The sequence below is a fragment of the Mobula hypostoma genome, chromosome 23 (assembly GCF_963921235.1).
Source record: "Mobula hypostoma chromosome 23, sMobHyp1.1, whole genome shotgun sequence".
Lineage (NCBI taxonomy): Eukaryota > Metazoa > Chordata > Chondrichthyes > Myliobatiformes > Myliobatidae > Mobula > Mobula hypostoma.
This window is the reverse complement of record NC_086119.1, coordinates 15596028-15615778: the sequence shown is the minus strand read 5'-3', so window position 1 is coordinate 15615778 and position 19751 is coordinate 15596028. Positions and strand designations below refer to the sequence as shown.

General features: G+C 44.9%; 1 protein-coding gene across 1 annotated transcript in view; it reads left to right on the top strand.

Moving 5' to 3' along the window:
* The window catches only part of ccdc92ba (coiled-coil domain containing 92Ba), an 85306-nt gene extending 76212 nt beyond the window's left edge, over window positions 1–9094 (top strand). The window contains exon 4 of the mRNA XM_063031050.1: window positions 5783–9094. Coding sequence (XP_062887120.1) covers window positions 5783–6468 — 686 coding nt within the window. The 3' untranslated portion in view covers window positions 6469–9094. The remainder of the gene's footprint in view (window positions 1–5782) is intronic.
* Window positions 9095–19751: the final 10657 nt, after the last annotated feature.

Here is a 19751-nt window from a genome sequence, read left to right as displayed (position 1 = left end):
ATAAAATATTAATTCAATGTGTCGGAAGAGTCACCACCCGCTTTATAGCTCATGTGAACAATCTTCTAAATGGACGTGATGGCATTGTAGTTGAGTTACCGGATTAGCAGCCAAAGTTCTGAAGCACAAATCCAGAGGCAGGAGAGTTTATATTCAAGAATTAAATACGTATGCTTAAAGACCACTGTGGACTACTAGTTACTATAAAAACATATCAGGTTCACTGATGTCCTTCAGTGATAGAAACCTGCTGTCCTTAACCAGTCTGGGACATGTGGGGACGCACACCTATCAATGTGGGTAACTCGTATCTGCTTTCTCAATCAGAGGGAATCATGGATAAATAAGAATGCTGGTCTTCTTAATGACGACCACACCTCATTTGGCCTCAGAGATGACAGACATTTTAATCTCTCCCTCTCCCAGTGAAGAGTGCCCTCCTGCTTCAATACATCCACCAGTGTCCCTGTACTCAAAAAGACCAAAGTAACATGTCTGAATGACTGGTGTCCTGTCACATTCACCTCAATAGTAAGCAAATGCTTTGAGAGGCTGGTCAAGGATTACGTCTGCAGCATACGTCCACCCACACTGGACCCCCTATAATTCGCCTACCAACACAACCGATCAACAGATGACGCAATAGCCACAGCTCTACACACCATCCTTACACATCTGGTGAAGAAGGAAGCTTATGTGAGAATGCTGTTCTTGGACTACAGTTCAGCATTCAACGCCATAATTCCCTCCAGGCTCGACAAAAAGCTCAGAGATCTTGGCCTTCACCATGCCTTGTGTAGCTGGATGCTGGACTTCCTGTCAGATCGCTGGCAGGTGGTAAGAGTAGGCTCCCTCAACTCTGCCACTCTGACCCTCAACACAGGAGCCCCTCAGGGCTGTGTCCTAAGCCCCTCCTTTACTCTCTGTATACCCATGACTGTGTCGCCACCCTCAGCTCTAATCTGCTAATTAAATTTGCTGACAATACTACACCGATTGGCCTAATCTTAAATAATAATGAGGCAGCCTACAGAAAAGAAGTCATCACCCTGACACAGTGATGTCAAGAAAACAACCTCTCCCTCAATGTCGCAAAAACAAAGGAGCTGGTTGTGGACTACAGCAGGAATGGAGACAGACTAACCCCCATTGACATCAATGGATTTGGAGTTGTGAGAGTGAACAGATTTAAGTTCCTCGGCATAAACACCACCGAGGATCTCACGTGGTCTGAACATACCAGTTGTGTGGTGAAAAAGGCACAATAGTGCCTCTTTCACCTCAGATAGTTGAGGGAGTTTGGTGTGGGCCCCCAGTTCCTAAGAACTTTCTACAGGGGCACAATTGAGAGCATCCTGACTGGCTGCATCACTGCCTGGTATGGGAACTGTACTTCCCTCAATCACAGGACTCTGCAGAGAGTGGTGCGGACAGCCCAGCACATCGGTAGATGTGAACTTCCCACTATTCAGTACATTTACAAAGACAGGTGTGTAAAAAGGGCCTGAAGGATCACTGGGGACCCGAGTCACCCCAACCACAAACTGTTCCAGCTGCTACCCTCCGGGAAATGGTACCACAGCACAAAAGCCAGGACCAACAGGCTCTGGGAGAATTTCTTCCACCAGGCCATCAGACTGGTTAATTCATGCTGACACAACTGTATTTCTATGTTATATTGTTGTACATACTATTTATTATACATTACTATAAATTACATATTGCACATTTAGACAGAGATGTAATGTAAAGATTTTCACTCCTCATGTGTATGAAGGATGTTAGTAATAAAGTCAATTCAATTCACCCAGTGGCTAAATAACCAAAGGGAACAAAAAAAAAGAATAGAAATGGGGATAAGTGGTGAAGAGGGAAGGGAAAATTCATCGGAGATGATTGATGCATTACAGAGTTTCATTCGGCAACTGTTCTGACCTGGGGTGTTGTTGATGCTTATGTTGTTTGAGAAATGGCATTTATCACCCAAGATCGATGTATCTCATCTTCTCACGTCCCTGACAATAATACTGCTCTCATCTTTTGGACCAAACCTACATTATTATTATCTTCAATAATTAATATATTCATATATTTAAAGCAGAGGTTGATAGGTTCTTGATTGGCAAGACCGTCAAAGGTTGTGGGGAGAAGGTAGGAGATTGGGGTTGTAGAGGAAAACAAGTCAGCACAGACTTGATGGACCAAATGGTTTAATTTTGCTCCAATGTCTTATGATCTTGTACCTGATACTGGAAATAATGGCTCTCTTAATATTATCATCTTGAGCAGACCCATGAAGTATTCTGCCACTCAGTATCTGCAGAAACACAAGTCTCTCATTAAATGGGAAGAATATTATTAAACAAAAGGTTTAAAAATCACCTTATTAAGCTAAAGAATATATGACTAGTAATTCATTGAATCGATAGATTGTGGAGTCCTAGTCTTTTCGGATCTGTCCCTGGACTGGGGGAAGGGTGGGATGTGATGAAGAGATTGGGTTGGTTTTGGTTTCTAAATGTTGCCTAGTTTCCCAGATGGAGAAAGTATGTGCGCACACACACACACACTCATGTCCATGTGGAAGTAGCAGGAGGACCTTGGTAAGCTTGGTGGTCTTGTGATGCAATCCTCCTCAACCTCTTTCCAACTAAAACCATATCATATTCCATTTTGGGCTGAAAGGAAGGTTCAGTAGGAGAGTTCAAAATTAAGTATTTTTGCAGTACATTAGAACTATTTCCACCCAATCCAAGAAAAGCTGAGAGGAGAGCTCTTCCATCCCCCACTGAGCTGTTAAATGGTAGAAGCAAGTTAAATAGTATTCTCCACAAGGGAGCTGGATAACTACTAGAAAACGAAACATTTGCAATGCTGTGGAGTGAGTGGGTTAGCTGTGGATTGAGTGCCTCATTCTGAAACCTGTGCCAGCTCTTTTTGGCATATAAAGAGGTGACTAGAAGACTTGATGAGGGCAGAGTGGTATACATGGATTTTAGTAACTCTTGACAAAGCCCTGCATGGCAGGTTGGTGCAAGGGATCCAAGAAACATTGTGAACTAGGTGCAAAATTTGGCTTGGTGATAAGAGGAAGAGGGTTATGGACAGGTGTTTTTCTGACTGTAAGCCAGTAACAAATGGTGCACAGCAGGGATTAGTGTTGGGACTTTTGTTGTTTGTAATAATATATAAATGACTTGCATGAGAATATAGGTAGTCTGATTAGTACATTTGCAGACAACACGGACATTGGTGGCGCTATTGTTAAGGAACAAGGTTGTCTTAGGATACAGTGGGACCTGGATCTGCTGAAAAGCTGGATGGAGCAGCAACAAATGGAACTTAGTCTATCCAAGTACCAAGTGATGTACTTTTGGGAAGTCAAATTGTGAAAGGGCATTTAGAGGAAATACCAGGGGTGGTAGGAACACTGATGTATAGAGAGATTGAATAGGTGTATGGATAGGAAATTTTTGGACTGATATGGACCAAATACAGAAAAATGGGACTAGGTTAGTCTTCATGGGCCAGTTGAGCCAAAGGGGCTGTTTCCTTGTCCTATGTCTGTATGTAGAGAGAGAACCAAGAGTGGAAGTCTGTAACTCTGCAAGTGGACTCAGGTCCATAGTGAAGAAGTGTCATATACCAAATACTGAAAGACCCGGATAGAGTGGAAGTGGAGAGGGTGTTTACACTAGGAGAGTCTTAGGTCTGACGCCACAACCTCAGAATAAAGGGACATTCCTTTAGAACTGAGATGAGGAGAAATTTCTTCGGGTGGTGAATCTGTGGAATAGACAATAGGTGCAGGAGTAGGCCATTCGGCCCTTCAAGCCAACACCACCATTCACTGTGATCATGGCTGATCATCCACAATCAGTATCCCGTTCCTGCCTTCTCCCCATATCCCTTGTCTCCGCTATCATTAAGAGCTCTATCTAACTCTTTCTTGAAAGCATCCAGAGAATTGGCCTCCACTGCCTTCTGAGACAGAGCATTCCACTGATCCACAACTCTCTGTGTGAAAAAATTTTTCCTCAACTCCATTCTAAATGGTCTACCCCTTATTCTCAAATTGTGGCCTCTGGTTCTGGACTGCCCCAACATTGGAACATGTTTCCTGCCTCTAGCGTGTCCAATCCCTTAATAATCTTATATGTTTCCATCAGATCCCCTCTCATCCTTCTAAATTCCAGTGTATACAAGCCCAGTCGCTCCGATGTTTCAACATATGATAGTCCCGCCATCCCAGGAATTAACCGCATGAACCTACGCTGCACTCCCTCAATAGCAAGGATGTCCTTCCTCAAATTTGGAGACCAAAACTGTACACAATACTCCAGGTGTGGTCTCACCAGGGCCCTGTACAACTGCAGAAGGACCTCTTTGCTCCTATACTCAACTCCCCTTGTTATGAAGGCCAACATGCCATTAGCTTTCTTCACTTCCTGCTGTACCTGCATGCTTACTTTCAGTGACTGATGAACAAGGACACCAAAATCTCATTGTACTTCCCCTTTTCCTAACTTGACACCATACAAATAGTAATCTGCCTTCCTGTTCTTGCCAACAAAGTGGATAACCTCACATTTATCCACATTAAACTGCATCTGCCCACTCACCCAACCTGTCCAAGTCATCCTGCATTATCTCAACATCCTCCGCACATTTCACACTGCCACCCAGCTTTGTGTCATCTGCAAATTTGCTAATGTTGCTTTTAATCCCTTCATCTAAATCATTAATGTATATTGTAAATAGCTGCGGTCCCAGCACCGAGCATTGCGGTACCCCACTAGTCACTGCCTGCCATTCTGAAAGGGACCCGTTAATCCCTACTCTTTGTTTCCTGTCTGCCAACCAATTTATGATCCATGTCAGTCCCCTACCCCCAATACCATTTGCTCTAATTTTGCACACTAACCTCCTATGAGGGACCTTATCAAAGGCTTTCTGAAAGTCCAGGTACACTACATCCACTGGCTCTCCCTTGTCCATTTTCATAGTTACATCCTCAAAAAATTCCGGAAGATTAGTCAAGCATGATTTCCCCTTCGTAAGTCCATGCTGACTCGGGCCGATCCTGTCACTGCTATCCAAATATGCCACTATTTCATCCTTTATAATTGACTCCAGCATCTTCCTCACCACTGATGTCAGGCTAACTGGTCTATAATTCCCTGTTTTCTCTCTCCCTCCTTTCTTAAAAAGTGGGATAACATTCACTACCCTCCAGTCCTCAGGAACTGATCCTGAATCTATAGAACATTGGAAAATGATTACCAATGCGTCCACGATTTCTAGAGCCACCTCCTTAAGTACCCTGGGATGCCAACCATCAGGCCCTGGGGATTTATTAGCTTTCAGTCCCATCAGTCTATCCAACACCATTTTCTGCCTGATGTGAATCTCCTTCAGTTCCTCTGTTACCCTAGGTCCTTTCGCCACTATTACATCTGGGAGATTGTTTGTGTCCCTAGTGAAGGCAGATCCAAAGTACCTGTTCAGCTCGTCTGCCATTTCCTTGTTCCCCATAATCAATTCACCCGTTTCTGTCATGTGGCAGAATTCATTGCCACAGAAGGAGGCCAAGTCGCCTCGTGTATTTAAGACCGAGCCTGATAGCTGTTGGTTAGAGGGAAGGCTGGAGAATAGGATTGAAAAGTAAATCGGCCATGATTGAAGGCTAAAACTGACTGGATGGGCTGAACGGCCTAATTCTGCTCCTCTATCTTATGGTCGTTTGCGCACTTGGTATTGACCTTGTCTTTCTCCCTTGCAGACGAGTGTGAGCCACGGCTGGACTGTGCGCCCATCGAGGCCCAGCTCAGGGAGAAGGAGCTGCAGAACGCGGTGCTGAGGAGGGAGCTCCGCCGCAAGGAGGCCCTCATCTCGGCGCTGGAGGAGAGCATGCGGAGGAGGGAGAGGCTCTTCCTGGAGGAGCTCAAGAGGCGGAGCCACAGGATGGCCGTGCTGAACCTGGAGCTGCAGAAGCAGTCGGAGGCGGCGGCGCAGCTCTCCCTCCAGCTGCAAAGCGTCAGGCAGCGGCTGAGCAGCTCCAGGCCAACGGAGCGACCTTCGGGCAGGCCGCCCGACGAGGCGATCCCCGCCTCTCCGGTTTACACCTCGGTCGCCTTGAGGAGGAGCCACAGACCCCCGTGCAGAGCCACCGGCATCAGCCGCAGAGACTCCGCCCAGCCGAGGACCCTTCCCAGATGGGATCCCATGCCCGACCCTGCTCTCTTCCTCCAGGCCAAGCGGCAGCACGCCCAGCGACAGGGGCAGCCGGCCGCAGCCAGCCAGCCCTGCAGGCATGCCGGTGGCGGCGGACCCGGGACAGCGCAGCATTCCCTCGCCAGAACTGTGACCCCGGCTGGCTCGACGTGCTCCGACCTCCTGGGGCCACCGGCTGAGACAGAGATCCCGCTCACCGACGAGGAAAGCAATGGCGAAGACGTGCAGAAGTGACGGGACAGCGGGTGCCCACCCTCTGCAAAAGGGGGTGAGAGAGTGGGGGTCTCCCCCCACTCCCAGGTCGACGGCATTGACACGGCGCCTCGTTTCAGAGACGCCCGCAGCCCATTTGGGTGAAGTTTCAGGAACCCTCACACCTTCGGCCGACAGCGGTGGAGCGAATGAGCAGCCGTTCGTCACCCTCGCAGTCTGGTTTTTGTTTTATATAAAACACTCTATTAATCTCAGACCTAGCTATCTTGGGTCAAACAACAGGAGGGAACAGCAGCCTCTTTCAAACAGAAACCTGATAAGTGCTCCTGTCAAAAGACAGGAAGCGGAATCACCATGATTTATTAAACCAAATCAGCGGGTGACTCTTTGTAATAAATATTTGAAATATCAAATTATCAAAAAGTTGATTTAAAATCAAATCTGCGTTACAAAAAAAAAGCTCCAGATACGCACACTCCTCGACGTTGTGCTGCAGATAGAATTCTGATGGAAATCGCGGACACACTTGAAAAACTGCAAATCAGTAAAAAATACAATTATGTGGAGCTTACAGAGACGAGCGACAGAACGCACCGAATGCACAGTCTCTCCACTGTCGAACTGAGCGGCAGCAGGACTCACCTGGTGTTTTAGTTAACACCAGCTAGGCTTTAAAAAAGCCTTAAAAGGGAACAACATGAACAGCTCTGCGGAAGAACGACGTTGGCATCCTTCCAAATTCGTGCAACTGATTTCCCACAAGTAGGGGTGTAGGAGATCCTTTAGTTAGATAACTTTGCGTCTGTTCTCTGCAATTATCTATGTCTGAGGTCAGACCTCAGATATTACAGATAGCTTCGCGCAAGACAATCATTAACATACATCCCTCTCTGTTTCTGATCTTGGCCCTGCAAATATTTTCCAGTCATGAACAGATTATAATCCACTCCCTGATCCGTAAATGTTATGACCTTAAAAAGGCGCAGGTTAATTCCCAGTGCACTTTACCAACCTGTCCTCACACATAGGCATCTTACTGCCTCACAAGATCCACTATACAATATAATGGGTTAATCGTTCCTCAAAATCAAACTTTACTACTGGAAAGCTAATAAAATTTAAACCAATCAGAAACTACTTTGCTGATAACCCTTCATCCTAATTGGCTTATTTTTCAGCAGCTGAACCCCATTATCAGCATCAGTACCACTCACAAACTTTAGAATGTCTTCTAGCTCCATAAGGCTAGCAATGAAGATGGCAGGGAATCCATCTATTGTTTTTTATATGTTTGTTACTGAACAGATTCACTGAGAGCCCAGTAAATGTTCTGATCGCTGTTTTAATGTCTAACCCTGAAAACCTGATGTTAACTTACTGCCCATTTACGCCGCTGGTGTTTTGGGCAATAATGAAGGTCCTCTATCTCTGTCCCTCCATATTTGCATACAGATATTGCAGGATTCTTCATTGCTGTTTCCGTAACAGTTGTTTTTTGACGAGTTAGGGTGGTTAGCTTCAAGCTGAATCCTTGAACCTGTGGACCACTCTTGGTCTGGCCTCTACCTTTTGATCTGTTTGGCATGGGTGACCCTCCCAAGAACTAAAGCACAAGGCCCTGACTCCAGCCAGCATAGCAATCTGGGTCATTGAAGCATGCAAGCCTCCAAACACTATGACAAGTTTAGGGGGGTATATTAATGATCTGACTTCACCAGAAATACCCATAATCTTAAAACAAAGGGTTGGAGAAGAAATCTCAGTTCAGCAAAGGGTTAACACATCTAATAAGTCATCTGCCCACTGGTCTTCGCTGGAATGGGCCAGTGTCCTTCATATCAATTATGAATAAAGGCGCAATGATAAGCTCTTTCAGCATTAACAAGGTATATATCTAGAAGTTTTTGCCCATAGTTTTATTGACTGTGGTACCAAAATTTGTAAATGCTGGCTTTGATACTGTAGTTACTGCACTGTAATTGAATTTCTACACTTTCTTCATATGAAAACATCTATTGCAGCTATATTTAGCAATTTTATCTCTACAGAAAGATTAAAAAGAATAAAGCAATGTACCACCTTCAAAAGGTGTGTTCCAATAGGAGCATATGCTCCGAGTCAGATGCCCAAAAATCTTTCATGTGGTCTTATTGGTCATTTTATTCCCCCTGTTGGGTAGTGAGGTGGAGATACGTCTCTATAGAAGGAGGTGTAAAGTCTGCAGGTCATCCTTGGGCAAGGTGTGGCACCTGCTTCATCCCCGATCAGGGTCACGCGAAGCCATAGCAGCAGGTGGTGGGGGTTGTATCAGCAGCTGGTGCTTATCTCAAGTCCTGGTTATGTGACCAGTGAAGCCAGGCAGACTATCTCTGAGGAGTATTGATAATGGCTGGGATCACCTGTCATGTGAAGACACTGCCCAGAAGAAGGTAATGGCAAGCCACTTGTGTAGAGAAAATTGCCAAGAACAATCATGGCAGTGGACAACACATAAAGAGGACGACTGCCAAGTTGTAGGGGTATTTGCAGGACAAATAGAACAAAAGGAATATGCATTAATTCAAAAGGAAAATGTGTTAATTAACAGATTCTACAGATGCTGGAAATCTTGAGCAACACCCACAAAACGCTGGAGGAACCCAGCAAGTCAGGCAGTATCTGAGGAGAATAAACAGTTGATGTTTGATGTCCTTTGCCAAGTGTTTCAGGATGTACCTGTTTGGAGAAGTTAACTATAGTTGGAGAATATATGTCAAACAACTCCAAGTGCATATCCTGAGGGAGTAATTCAGATAATTATTACATTTATTTGGTTGACTAGAAATCTGGATTGAGAGGGCTGTCTTTTGGTAATAAGGTGGGACATCCGATCTTCTCTGTGATAAACTGAAAGGATACCAGCAGTGAATCTCAGAGCTACACAATTCCAAAATGTTGTTCATGTCGCATGAAAACATGAAGTGGGAATTTTCTAGCTGCATGGTGGAGCAGATTTGATGGGCCAAATGGCCTAATTCTGCTCCCATTTCTTACGTTTTGTGGATCAAAGGGGGCGTCTTGCCTTAGGATTTCCCAATTAGCCATTTATGAGTGAGTTGTACCTGGGCACGGTTGAAAGGGGTAGAGGTTTGTGCTCTTGCTTCTCTGCCTCCCTCTCTCACACATACCAGCTCATCAACTCTCCAGGCACCAGCTGACATCCACCATCTTCCCCAAGTGGTTATGCTTTCCTGAAGCTCCCCAGGTAGTGAGTTTTGACTGAAGTGGCCAACCTTAGATCCTCCAGTATCCACAAACTTGACAATCAGGGCGGATTAAAGCCATAGAACCATAAGATATAGGAACAGAATTAGGCCATTTGGCCTATCGGGTCTGCTCCAATCATGGCTGATCCATTTTCCCTTTCAACCCCATTCTCCTGCTTTCTGCCCGTAACCTTTCACACCCCCCCCCCGACTAATCAAAAACCTATGAAGCTCCACCTTAAATACACTTAATGACCTGGCCTCCACAGCCACCTGTGGCAATGAATTCCACACCGCCCTCTGGTAAAGAAATTCCTCGTTGTCTCCGTTCTCCATTGAGGACTGCAAACCTCCTAACCCAATGAAGAAGCATCAGCAGCAGTTCAGTGAAATGTTCTGCTCTAAATCAGATGGCTGTGGGTTCTAGTCCCTCTCCAGAGAACTGAGCACAAAGATCAGGGGCTGGTCCTCCCTCAGTGCTGAAGAAACCTGCACTCCATCTGAAATGAGAATATAAAGACAATGATGTAACGCTGATGTGTTGTACAGCATTGCTCAGACCACATGAGTATTGTGAGCAGTTTTGGATCCCATATCTAAGAAAGAATTGGAGAGGATCCACGAGGAGGTTCATGAGAATGATCCCAGGACTGAAAGGGTTAATCTACAAGGAACATTTGTTTGATGGCTCCGCACCCGTACTCACTGGAGTTTACAAGAATGAGGGGTAACTCATTGAAAAATACTGAATATTGAAAGGCCTAGACAGAGTGGACATAGAGAGGACGTTTCCATTAGTGGGAGAGTCTAGGACCAAAAATGCAGAGCCTCAGAATAGGATGTTCCCTTCAGAACAGATTTGAGAATTTCTTTAGCCAGAGGGTGGTGAAACTGTGGAATTCATAGCCACAGACAACTGTGGAGGTCAAGTCATTGGGTATATTTAAAGCAGAGTTTTAATTAGTAAGGGTGTTAAAGAATACAGGGAGAAGGCAGGAGAAAAGGGTCGAGAAGGATCAACCATGATCAAAATCAGACTGGATGGACCGAATGGCCTAATTCTTCTCCTTTGTCTTATGCTCTTATTAAACTAAAGCCCTAATCTTCTTTCTGGTAGAGCTATACGATCTCAAAACATTGGTTCATTATTGTGACCTGGACATATGGCATTCAGCCAGTGTAAATAAATTAAAACCACCATAGATTCATCACTTTCTAGCTAAAGAAATTCCTCCTCATATCTGTTCAAAAGGGACACCCTATTTTGAGGGTGTGTCCTTTGGTCCTAGACTCTTCCCCTATAGAAAACATGTGAAAACTGGTTGCTAGAAATCTGAAAACAGAAAATGCTGAAAATACTCAGCTGAACTAAAGCTCACATCTAAGGTCAAAGACCTGCTGAGAGCTTCCATCTTTTTCTGTTTTTGGTCCCAAAGAAAAACTACAAAGTCCTGATGAAGGGTGTCGGCCCAAAACATCAACCGTTTCTTCTCACTCATAGATGCTGCCTGACCTGCTGAGCTCCTCCAGCACATTGTGTGTATTACTCTAGATTTCCAGCATCTGTAGTACCTCTTGTGTTTAAGATAACAAAGACAATTTCTACTAATTGTAAACTGGTGGCCATGTTGAGTGGCTCTGAGACTCTTTAGGGGTATGGAATGTGTGTGTAAATGCAAACCTTTCTTGTCAGTCTAAGAACACCAAACCCATAGTCAACACCTTCATACCTTGTTGACTAAGGTCATGACCTGGTTCTGCACCATCCTTGGCCCATGCAGATTGGTACAGCTTTGGGCAATGCAGTGGGTTCACTGCTCTGATGCAGGTGGATGGAGACCTCGTGCGAGCTGTCAAAGGAAGCACTCAGACCTACTTGCTGCTGAGCAAGCAGATCGCAAGCATGTCGCTCACTGTTAGGGTTAATTCTGATGGCCTCTTATTTGAAATGTAGAATTAGCTACGCTCCCACACTGCGAAGCATTGAGACAGTAGCAAGCCCTAGAGCCTGTTGCAAACTTCACCCTTCTTACATAACTACAAGGATGTCCTTTTAGAGCAGAGAATGAGGAGGATGGTGAATCTGTGGAATTGCCGCAGATGACTGATGCCAAGTCATCAGTACATTTAAAGCAGAGGCTGATAGATTCTTGATTAGCAAGGCCATCATAGGTTATGGTTGAAAAGGCAAGAAAAAAAAGGTCGAGATAAATCAGCCATGATGGAATGGTGGAACAGATTGGATAGGCCAAATGACCCAATTCAGCTATGTTTTATGGCCTTAAATAGGAGCAGCAGTAGGCCATCTAGCCTACTGAGTTTGCTATGCCATTCAATAAGACCATGGCGGATCTGGCTGTGGAATCAGCTCCAACTACCTGTCTCCTCATTACCCCTGCAGAAAATTTATTGCTCTAAGCCATGAATAAGCTCTGTTGAGCATTCCCTGCTCCTCGAGTTAGATTACAAATATTCTCAACCCTTTAAATAAAAGGCACTTTGTTGTATCCTAACTGGCACGCCCCTGATGTTCAGATTCCAGTTAGGAGAAACTCTGCAGAGTACTGTAAGAATTACGTAGATCAGCTTTAGCTCCTCTCAGCTGCAGAGACCAGTGGCCTCAACATTGTGAATACACTGCCAGTCAACTGAAGACAAATCTGACTCAGTCTGCGAGCTGCCTGGTAAAATCAAACATAATCAACAGCCTCATGATTGAGCCCCTGGTAAATGCAATTCCCAAGAATAGAATCTAATTTAAATTCCAACAGCGCCCATTTTCAAAACCTTAAACAGTAAATGGAGAATAAAAAATTCCTGGCAATGAAAAGATAGTATCTTAATCGGATTTGAGGGTCAAACAATCTGACGAGCCAGAGATCAAATACTGTAGGTCACCCAAACAGAGCGTATATTACTGAATTGAACTCTCGTTTCTGGTTTTTGAAATTTGCGTATTTTTTTTTAAATCATTGTAAGAAAAACCAGCTTTGTGATTTTGTTATATGGTTTATCAATGCTCTCTGGAGCAGAAACAGTGATAGCAATGTGTTACCCTGCTTGGGAGTACTGTGACCTGGGAGGCTTTTTTTTTAACATGAGAGGAGTTTTCTGCTGAATAATTAGTTCATTTCAGTATGATTTACTTTAAAAAAAAAGTGGGACAGAGATGACCTTCCCTTTCATTACGCATTCTTGATGTCAGGTTCTTCTTGCAAGAGAATGGGAAACAAAATTAGACACAAGTGAAACAAAGTGAAGGCCACATAGATTTCTGTGCCCACACTGTTCTTTAATATGCTGACCTTCTGTCTATGAACCACAAAAATATCCCTTGGACCCCAAAAGTATTTAAAAGTGTCTCACTGTTGGCCATTGATGCAGTTTCCGAGCATCCAGAGACTGTCAAAGATTTCCAGCCCCCGAAATGGAAATCCTTCCACTGATCTCAGTCCAAGATGCACAGCCCCATTATCCTGAGACCCCGGTTCTACACTCTCTGGGAGTATTCTTCCCAATTATCTCCCTCATCAATACCTCTCAATCTTTTATGTTGCAATGGGACCATTCCTATTGTCTAAACCAGTCAATTAAGGTTAAGGCCTCTTTATCCCTTGCTCCAGGAACGTTCAAATCTTTCTGCATTTCCATTTACAGTGGATTCTAGATAATTGGGACACATCGGGACCAGTACATTTTGGTCCAATTAAGTGGGTGCCCCAATTAGCCGAAGTTTCATAGGAACAGTTAAAAGGATATAAAAAGAAGACAACTACCATTTAACTAATTACTACTGGAGGTTGTCCACCATATCCGACGATGACAGAAAACCTGTGCGGTAGTGTTTTTAAAGAGGAAAAACCATTGCACTGGGGCAGTTCCACTCTTGACCTTGGACGTCCATGTCCAGTGGGATGAGTAGACATCACAACGGGAGACTTCCTTGGTTGCAGTGGATGATCAAGGCCTCACTGTAGCCTTTGCTGTCTCCTGAGCATTGTAGATCCGCCTTTCTGGGCGCTGGATCTGACTGTAGATCTCATCCACCCAGGTCCATTGGAACTGGCTTTGCACACTAGGACGGGCATATCCTTATCTCCCAGGGGATTGAGACCCGCCAGCTGCCCTCACCTGGTTTAGCCTGCCTGTCAAAGCGGTGCACCAGGGTGTGGCTGTTGTCACATGCAAGTAGCTACTTGGAGCCACAGCTGAGAGCCCAGTGGGGACCAAAGGTAACACTCAAGATGTTTGTCAATACCTTCAAATTCTTCATAGTTCCTAGCTTGTTAAAGTAGTGAAATAGTTTCATTTTCACTCCCAGCCATTTCTGGCCTATCCAAGCCTGAATGCTGGAAACCGTGCTGAGCAAAACTGTTCTGAATTGTTTATTCCTCACCAACTATCAGTGACAGAAGTCACTGCTTTTGGAGCACAAACACGCACAACTGATGCTATTTACAAAGGTTGGCTCTAAGCACAGTATAGTGTCTAACGGCCACACAAGTGCACACGACTGACACTCATTATAACTCGTTCGGCATCAGTCTCCTGCCCCAATTCCTGTTCCAACTAAGCGAAGGGAAACCCGGCTATTTTCTCGATTTGTTTTTGTTCTTTAAGAGTTGTCCCAAATAAGCAGCTGTCCCAATTAACCGGAATCTACTGTACTTCCTTCCCCACCACAAAGGCTAAAGCAGCCTCCAGCTGCAGCATCAATGCCATGTAAAACTGCAACCAAATTGTCTATGCTCCACCTCTCCTGCAACATTATGCAGCTGCTAAACTTTGCTATCCTGCAGATACTGCCGTGCATTTCTAGCATTCACTGTTGCCACCTGGTTGAGATGGACCAGATCAACGTGTCCACACCGACCCAATAGTGTGGCAGTTCTCTCCTTGTGGCAAGGGTGGTTTATGCTGCACTCTTGCATCGCGTGCTTTGGCCTGCAACTCCCTGCTTATCTCGCAAATGGCATTGCCCGCCGAGAAACAACAGAACAAGAAATTTTTAAATAAAGAAAAATTGACAGAATGAAAGTAGTTTTTTTTTATTGGTTGTCAGCTGTATCATTACTCAATGATCTTCTTGTTGTTGTTCGTTTTCGCACCTTGTGGCAGATCAGGCAGCTTCTTTGCCGTTTCCGTAGCATTTGACTTTTTTTTTATATAAACGAAGCTAAGTTGCTAGCTTGATGCTCCTCAACCCAGCATGGATTGCAAAGGCTGGCCAGATTCGAACTCGGGACCATTCACCTCTAAGTCTGGTACTGATGCCACTACGCCACCAACTGGCAGTCTGATCTTCTGTGTGCCAAATGGAATCTTGATTCAAGAAGTCATTGAGGGTGGGTGTTGAATGATTCTTTCCTCTGGTCAATGAGGCAAGATCTTTCCAACTATAGGACTCAAACTTCCTCCACTAATTACAAAACAGAGCCTGTACTTAAGACCACAAGACATAGGAATAGAATTAGGCCCATGCGGCCTCCACAATTTGATCAAGGCTGATTTTCCCTCTCAACCCTATTCTCCTGCCTTCTCCCTATAATCTTTGACACTTTACTAATCAAGAACCTATCAACCTCCTCTTTAAATATATCTAATGACTTTGCCTCCACAGCCATCTGTGACAATGAATTCCACAGATTTACCATTCTCTGGCTAAAGAACTTCCTCCTCATCTGTTCTAATGGGACATCCTCCTTTTCTGAGGCAGGACCCATTGGTTCTTAGACTCTCACACTATTGGAAACATCTTCTCCATGTCCACTCTATCTGGGCCTTTCAATATTCACTAGGTTTCAATGAGCTCCCCCTCGGTCGTCTAAACTCCAGCGAATACAGGCCCAAAACCATCAAATGCTCATGTTAATCCTTTCATTCCTGGGATCATTCTTGTAAGCCTCAGGACCCTCTCCAATGCCAGCACATCCTTTCTTAGATATGGGGCTGAAAACGGCTCATAATATCCAAATACTCCACCTTTTAAAGCCTCAGTATCACTTCCTTTCTTTTATATGCTAGAACTCTCCAAACGAATGCTAACATGGTATTTGTTTTCCTTACTACCAACTCAACCTTTAGGGAATCCTGCACTTGGACTCCTTTGTACGTCAGCTTTGAATTCGCTCCCCGTTTAGAAAATAGTCTACGCCTTTATTCCTTCTACCAAAGTACATTTCCCGACACTGTATTCCATCTGCCTTTTCTCTAACCATTCTCCCAATCTTCAAATCTTTCTGCAGATCCCCTGCTCCCTCACCAGTATTTGCCCCTCTACTTATCTATATCACTCACAAACTTAATCACAAAGCCAGCGATTCCATCATCCAGATCATTAACATAAAAGTGAAAAGTAGCATACCCAACACCATTGGTGGTCCCCGGCAGCCAACCAGAGAGAAAAGGCCCCTGTATTCCCCACTCTGCCTTCTGTCAATCCATTTTCTGTCCATGCTAGCATCTTTCCTGTAATACCGCAGGCTCCTATCTTTAGCATCCTTATGTGCGGCACTTTGTCAAAGTCAATATCACTCTGCCCCTTCCAATTGTCCCAAAGCCTGTAACTGAACATTTAAGCCCTCAGAGTTCAAGAAATCTCTATCCCAAATCCCTAGGGCAGCACTGTAGCATCATAGCTGTTGGCACAACGCATTACAGTGCCCTCCAATTCTTGCCACTGTCTGTAAGGAGTTTATACATTCTCCCCATGACGGCATCGTTTTCTTCCAGGCACTCTGGTTTCCTCCCACGTTCCAAAGATGTGCATGTTAGGGCTAGTAAGTTGTGGGCATGCTATGTTAGTGCCAGAAACATGACGACATTTGGGACTGAGCAGCACAATCCTCACTCATTTGATGCAATCAACACTTTTCACTGTATGGCTTGATGTGCATGTGGCAGATAAAGCTACCTTTGTTTTTAAATCTTATCCTGAGGACCTGTACCTCCAGTGTTTGATACTTCAGGTTTATGAAACAGACCACTCACCTGCAGAGTCACCCCTTTTACAAGTGGCTTCAACAGGATCATTCAATACACTGAAGAGGTCTGAATCAGTGCATTAAACCTGTGCCTTACAATAACTAGTACATCCTCAGATGTCGAAAGGACAACTAAATAAATCTGAAAATATCTAAATTCTGTCCACTTGTGTCAAGAGAAACCTCCTCTTGCATTTGACCCCTTTAAAGATCAGCTTGTTATGCGTCTCGTTTCATGAGCAGCACATCCAGCTACCTTTGGGTCTCCTGAGGGTAGGTCAGTAGATGTTGCAGGCATGGACTTTAGTAGAACTTTTGAAAAGGTTCCTCATGAAAGATTCAAGCATAGGGGATCCTGGGAGACCAGATAGATTAAAAATACGCTTGGCTGTAGGAAAGTGTAGTGGTTATTCTGACAGGAGGTCTGTGACCATGGATGTTCTGCAAGCATATAGGTGAAATGTTCAGCAAAATTGCAGACAAAAAAAAACCCATCAGTTCTGCATAGTAAGCATAGTTGCCAAAGGATTCATCAGGCTTTAAATAAATTGGAAATGTGGGCAGAGAAGTGGCAGATGGAGTTTAGTGCAGACAAGTTATCAAAAAATGTGTATGTTATTCAAAAGGCTACTGGCTAGGAATCAGGAACAGGACTCTTCTCCCTGCACTGGGCACTGTTTAATCAAGGAACATGGAAGCTAAATAAGCACAACTCCCCCAGTGCTCAAGGGGCAGCAAATTAAAAGGGAATGTGGGGGTGGGGAGAAAAATACAAGTAGAAAGCATGAAAGACAGTATTAAGAGTAGGGCCAGTGACAAAAATTCTTGCGTAACTGATTAGGTGAAGGCACAGGATCCCGGTGCAGGCTCAGACCGAAGCTGTTGGTTTCACATGCCTGCTCACTCAACCGGATGTTGCAAGTGGGAGTTTAAACTTCCTAAACAGAAGAGGTTCTGCAGATGCTGGAAATGCAGAACAATGAGGAACTCATCACACTCGGCAGCATCTATGGGGTTTGGGGGGTGGGGGGGAGGAAGTATCAATGACCATTTACTGTATTCCCCTCCACAGATGCTGCCCAGCCTGAATTCCTCCCAACACTTTGTGCTGGACTGACTAACCTTATTTGTCTAATTTTCTAAGTGTTCATGCAGATGAGGTTAACTTAATGTGACCAGGGCAACTTATTAACCAAGATTAATGCCAAGTAACCTTTTTCTGAGAAATGCTAAATGGCAGGTGGAAAAATTCCACTTGGTTTCTCTCATCTAGTGTTGCAGGGTCTGATTCAATGTGATGTGGCACCATCTTGTGTGCTTGCAGTCAGTGAACCAGAGTCAGTAACACACATAAAAGTTGCTGGTGAACGCAGCAGGCCAGGCAGCATCTCTAGGAAGAGGTACAGTCGACGTTTCAGGCCCAGACCATCATCAGGACTAACTGAAGGAAGAGTGAGTAAGGGATTTGAAAGTGGGAGGGGGAGGGGGAGATCCAAAATGATAGGAGAAGACAGGAGGGGGAGGGATAGAGCCGAGAGCTGGACAGGTGATAGGCAAAAGGGATATGAGAGGATCATGCGACAGGAGGCCCAGGGGAAGGGAAGGGAAGGGGGGGGGGAACCCAGAGGATGGGCAAGGGGTATAGTGAGAGGGACAGAGGGAGAAAAAGGAGAGAGGGAGAGAAAGAATGTATGTATATAAATAAATAACGGATGGGGTACAAGGGGGAGGTGGGTACGGAATATAAGGTGTTGTTCCTCCAACCTGAGTGTGGCTTTATCTTTACAGTAGAGGAGGCCGTGGATAGACATATCAGAATGGGAATGGGATGTGGAATTAAAATGTGTGACCACTGGGAGATCCTGCTTTCTCTGGTGGACAGAGCGTAGAGGTTCAGCAAAGCGGTCTCCCAGTCTGCATCAGGTCTCGCCAATATATAGAAGGCCACATCGGGAGCACCGAACGCAGTATATCACCCCGGCCGATTCACAGGTGAAGTTTTGCCTCACCTGGAAGGACTGTCTGGGGCCGGTAAGGGAGGAAGTGTAAGGGCATGTGTAGCACTTGTTCCGCTTACAAGGATAAGTGCCAGGAGGGAGATCAGTGGGGAGGAAACAAATAGACAAGGGAGTCACGTAGGGAGTGATCTCTGCGGAATGTAGAGAGAGGAGGGGGAGGGAAAGATGTGCTTAGTGGTGGGATCCCGTTGGAGGTGGCGGAAGTTACAGAGAATAATATGCCAGAGTCAGTAGATGGTCCAATCATAGTCAGACAGAGCACAGGACCAGGCCCTTCAGCCTGAATTTTACACCCACCCTACATCAATTCCATCACCATTCTGAACTACACAAACAACAGGAATTCTGCAGATGCTGGAAATTCAAGCAACACACATTAAAGTTGCTGGTGAAGGCAGCAGGAACTGCACCTCTTCCTAGAGATGCTGCCTGGCCTGCTGTGTTCACCAGCAACTTTGATGTGTGTTGCTACCATTCTGAACTCTATCATTTCTATTGCTCCACTAGGAGCAATCCATAAATATTCAAGCCACATCTGTATTGGTGCTCATTGGAGTTTAGAAGACTGGTGGGGAGGAGGATAATCTCATTGAAACCTATTGAATATTGAAAGGGCCAGATAGAGTAGATGCGGAAGGGATGTTTCCTGTAGCCGGTGGAGTCCAAGACCAGAAGGCACAGCCTCAGAGCACAAGGACATCTCTTTAGAACAGATGAGAATTTCTTTAGCCAGAGGACAGTGAATCTGTGGAATTTATTGCCACAGATGATTGTGGAGGCCACGTTATAAGTATATTTAAAGCAGAGGTTGACAGGTTCTTGATTAATAAGGGCATCAAACATTTATAGAGAGAATGATGTTGAGAAGGACAAGTCAGCCACAACCAAATGGTAGCACAGACTCTAAAAGGCTGATTGGCCTAATTATGCTCTCATTATGGTTTTGTGTCTGAGAGGAGCCTGGACAGATGGCAGAATCTATGAAGTCACAGGCAAATCATGCAAACAGGATTAGAGGTCAGGACTGGACAATGGTGGTATGTAGCAGTGGTACCACT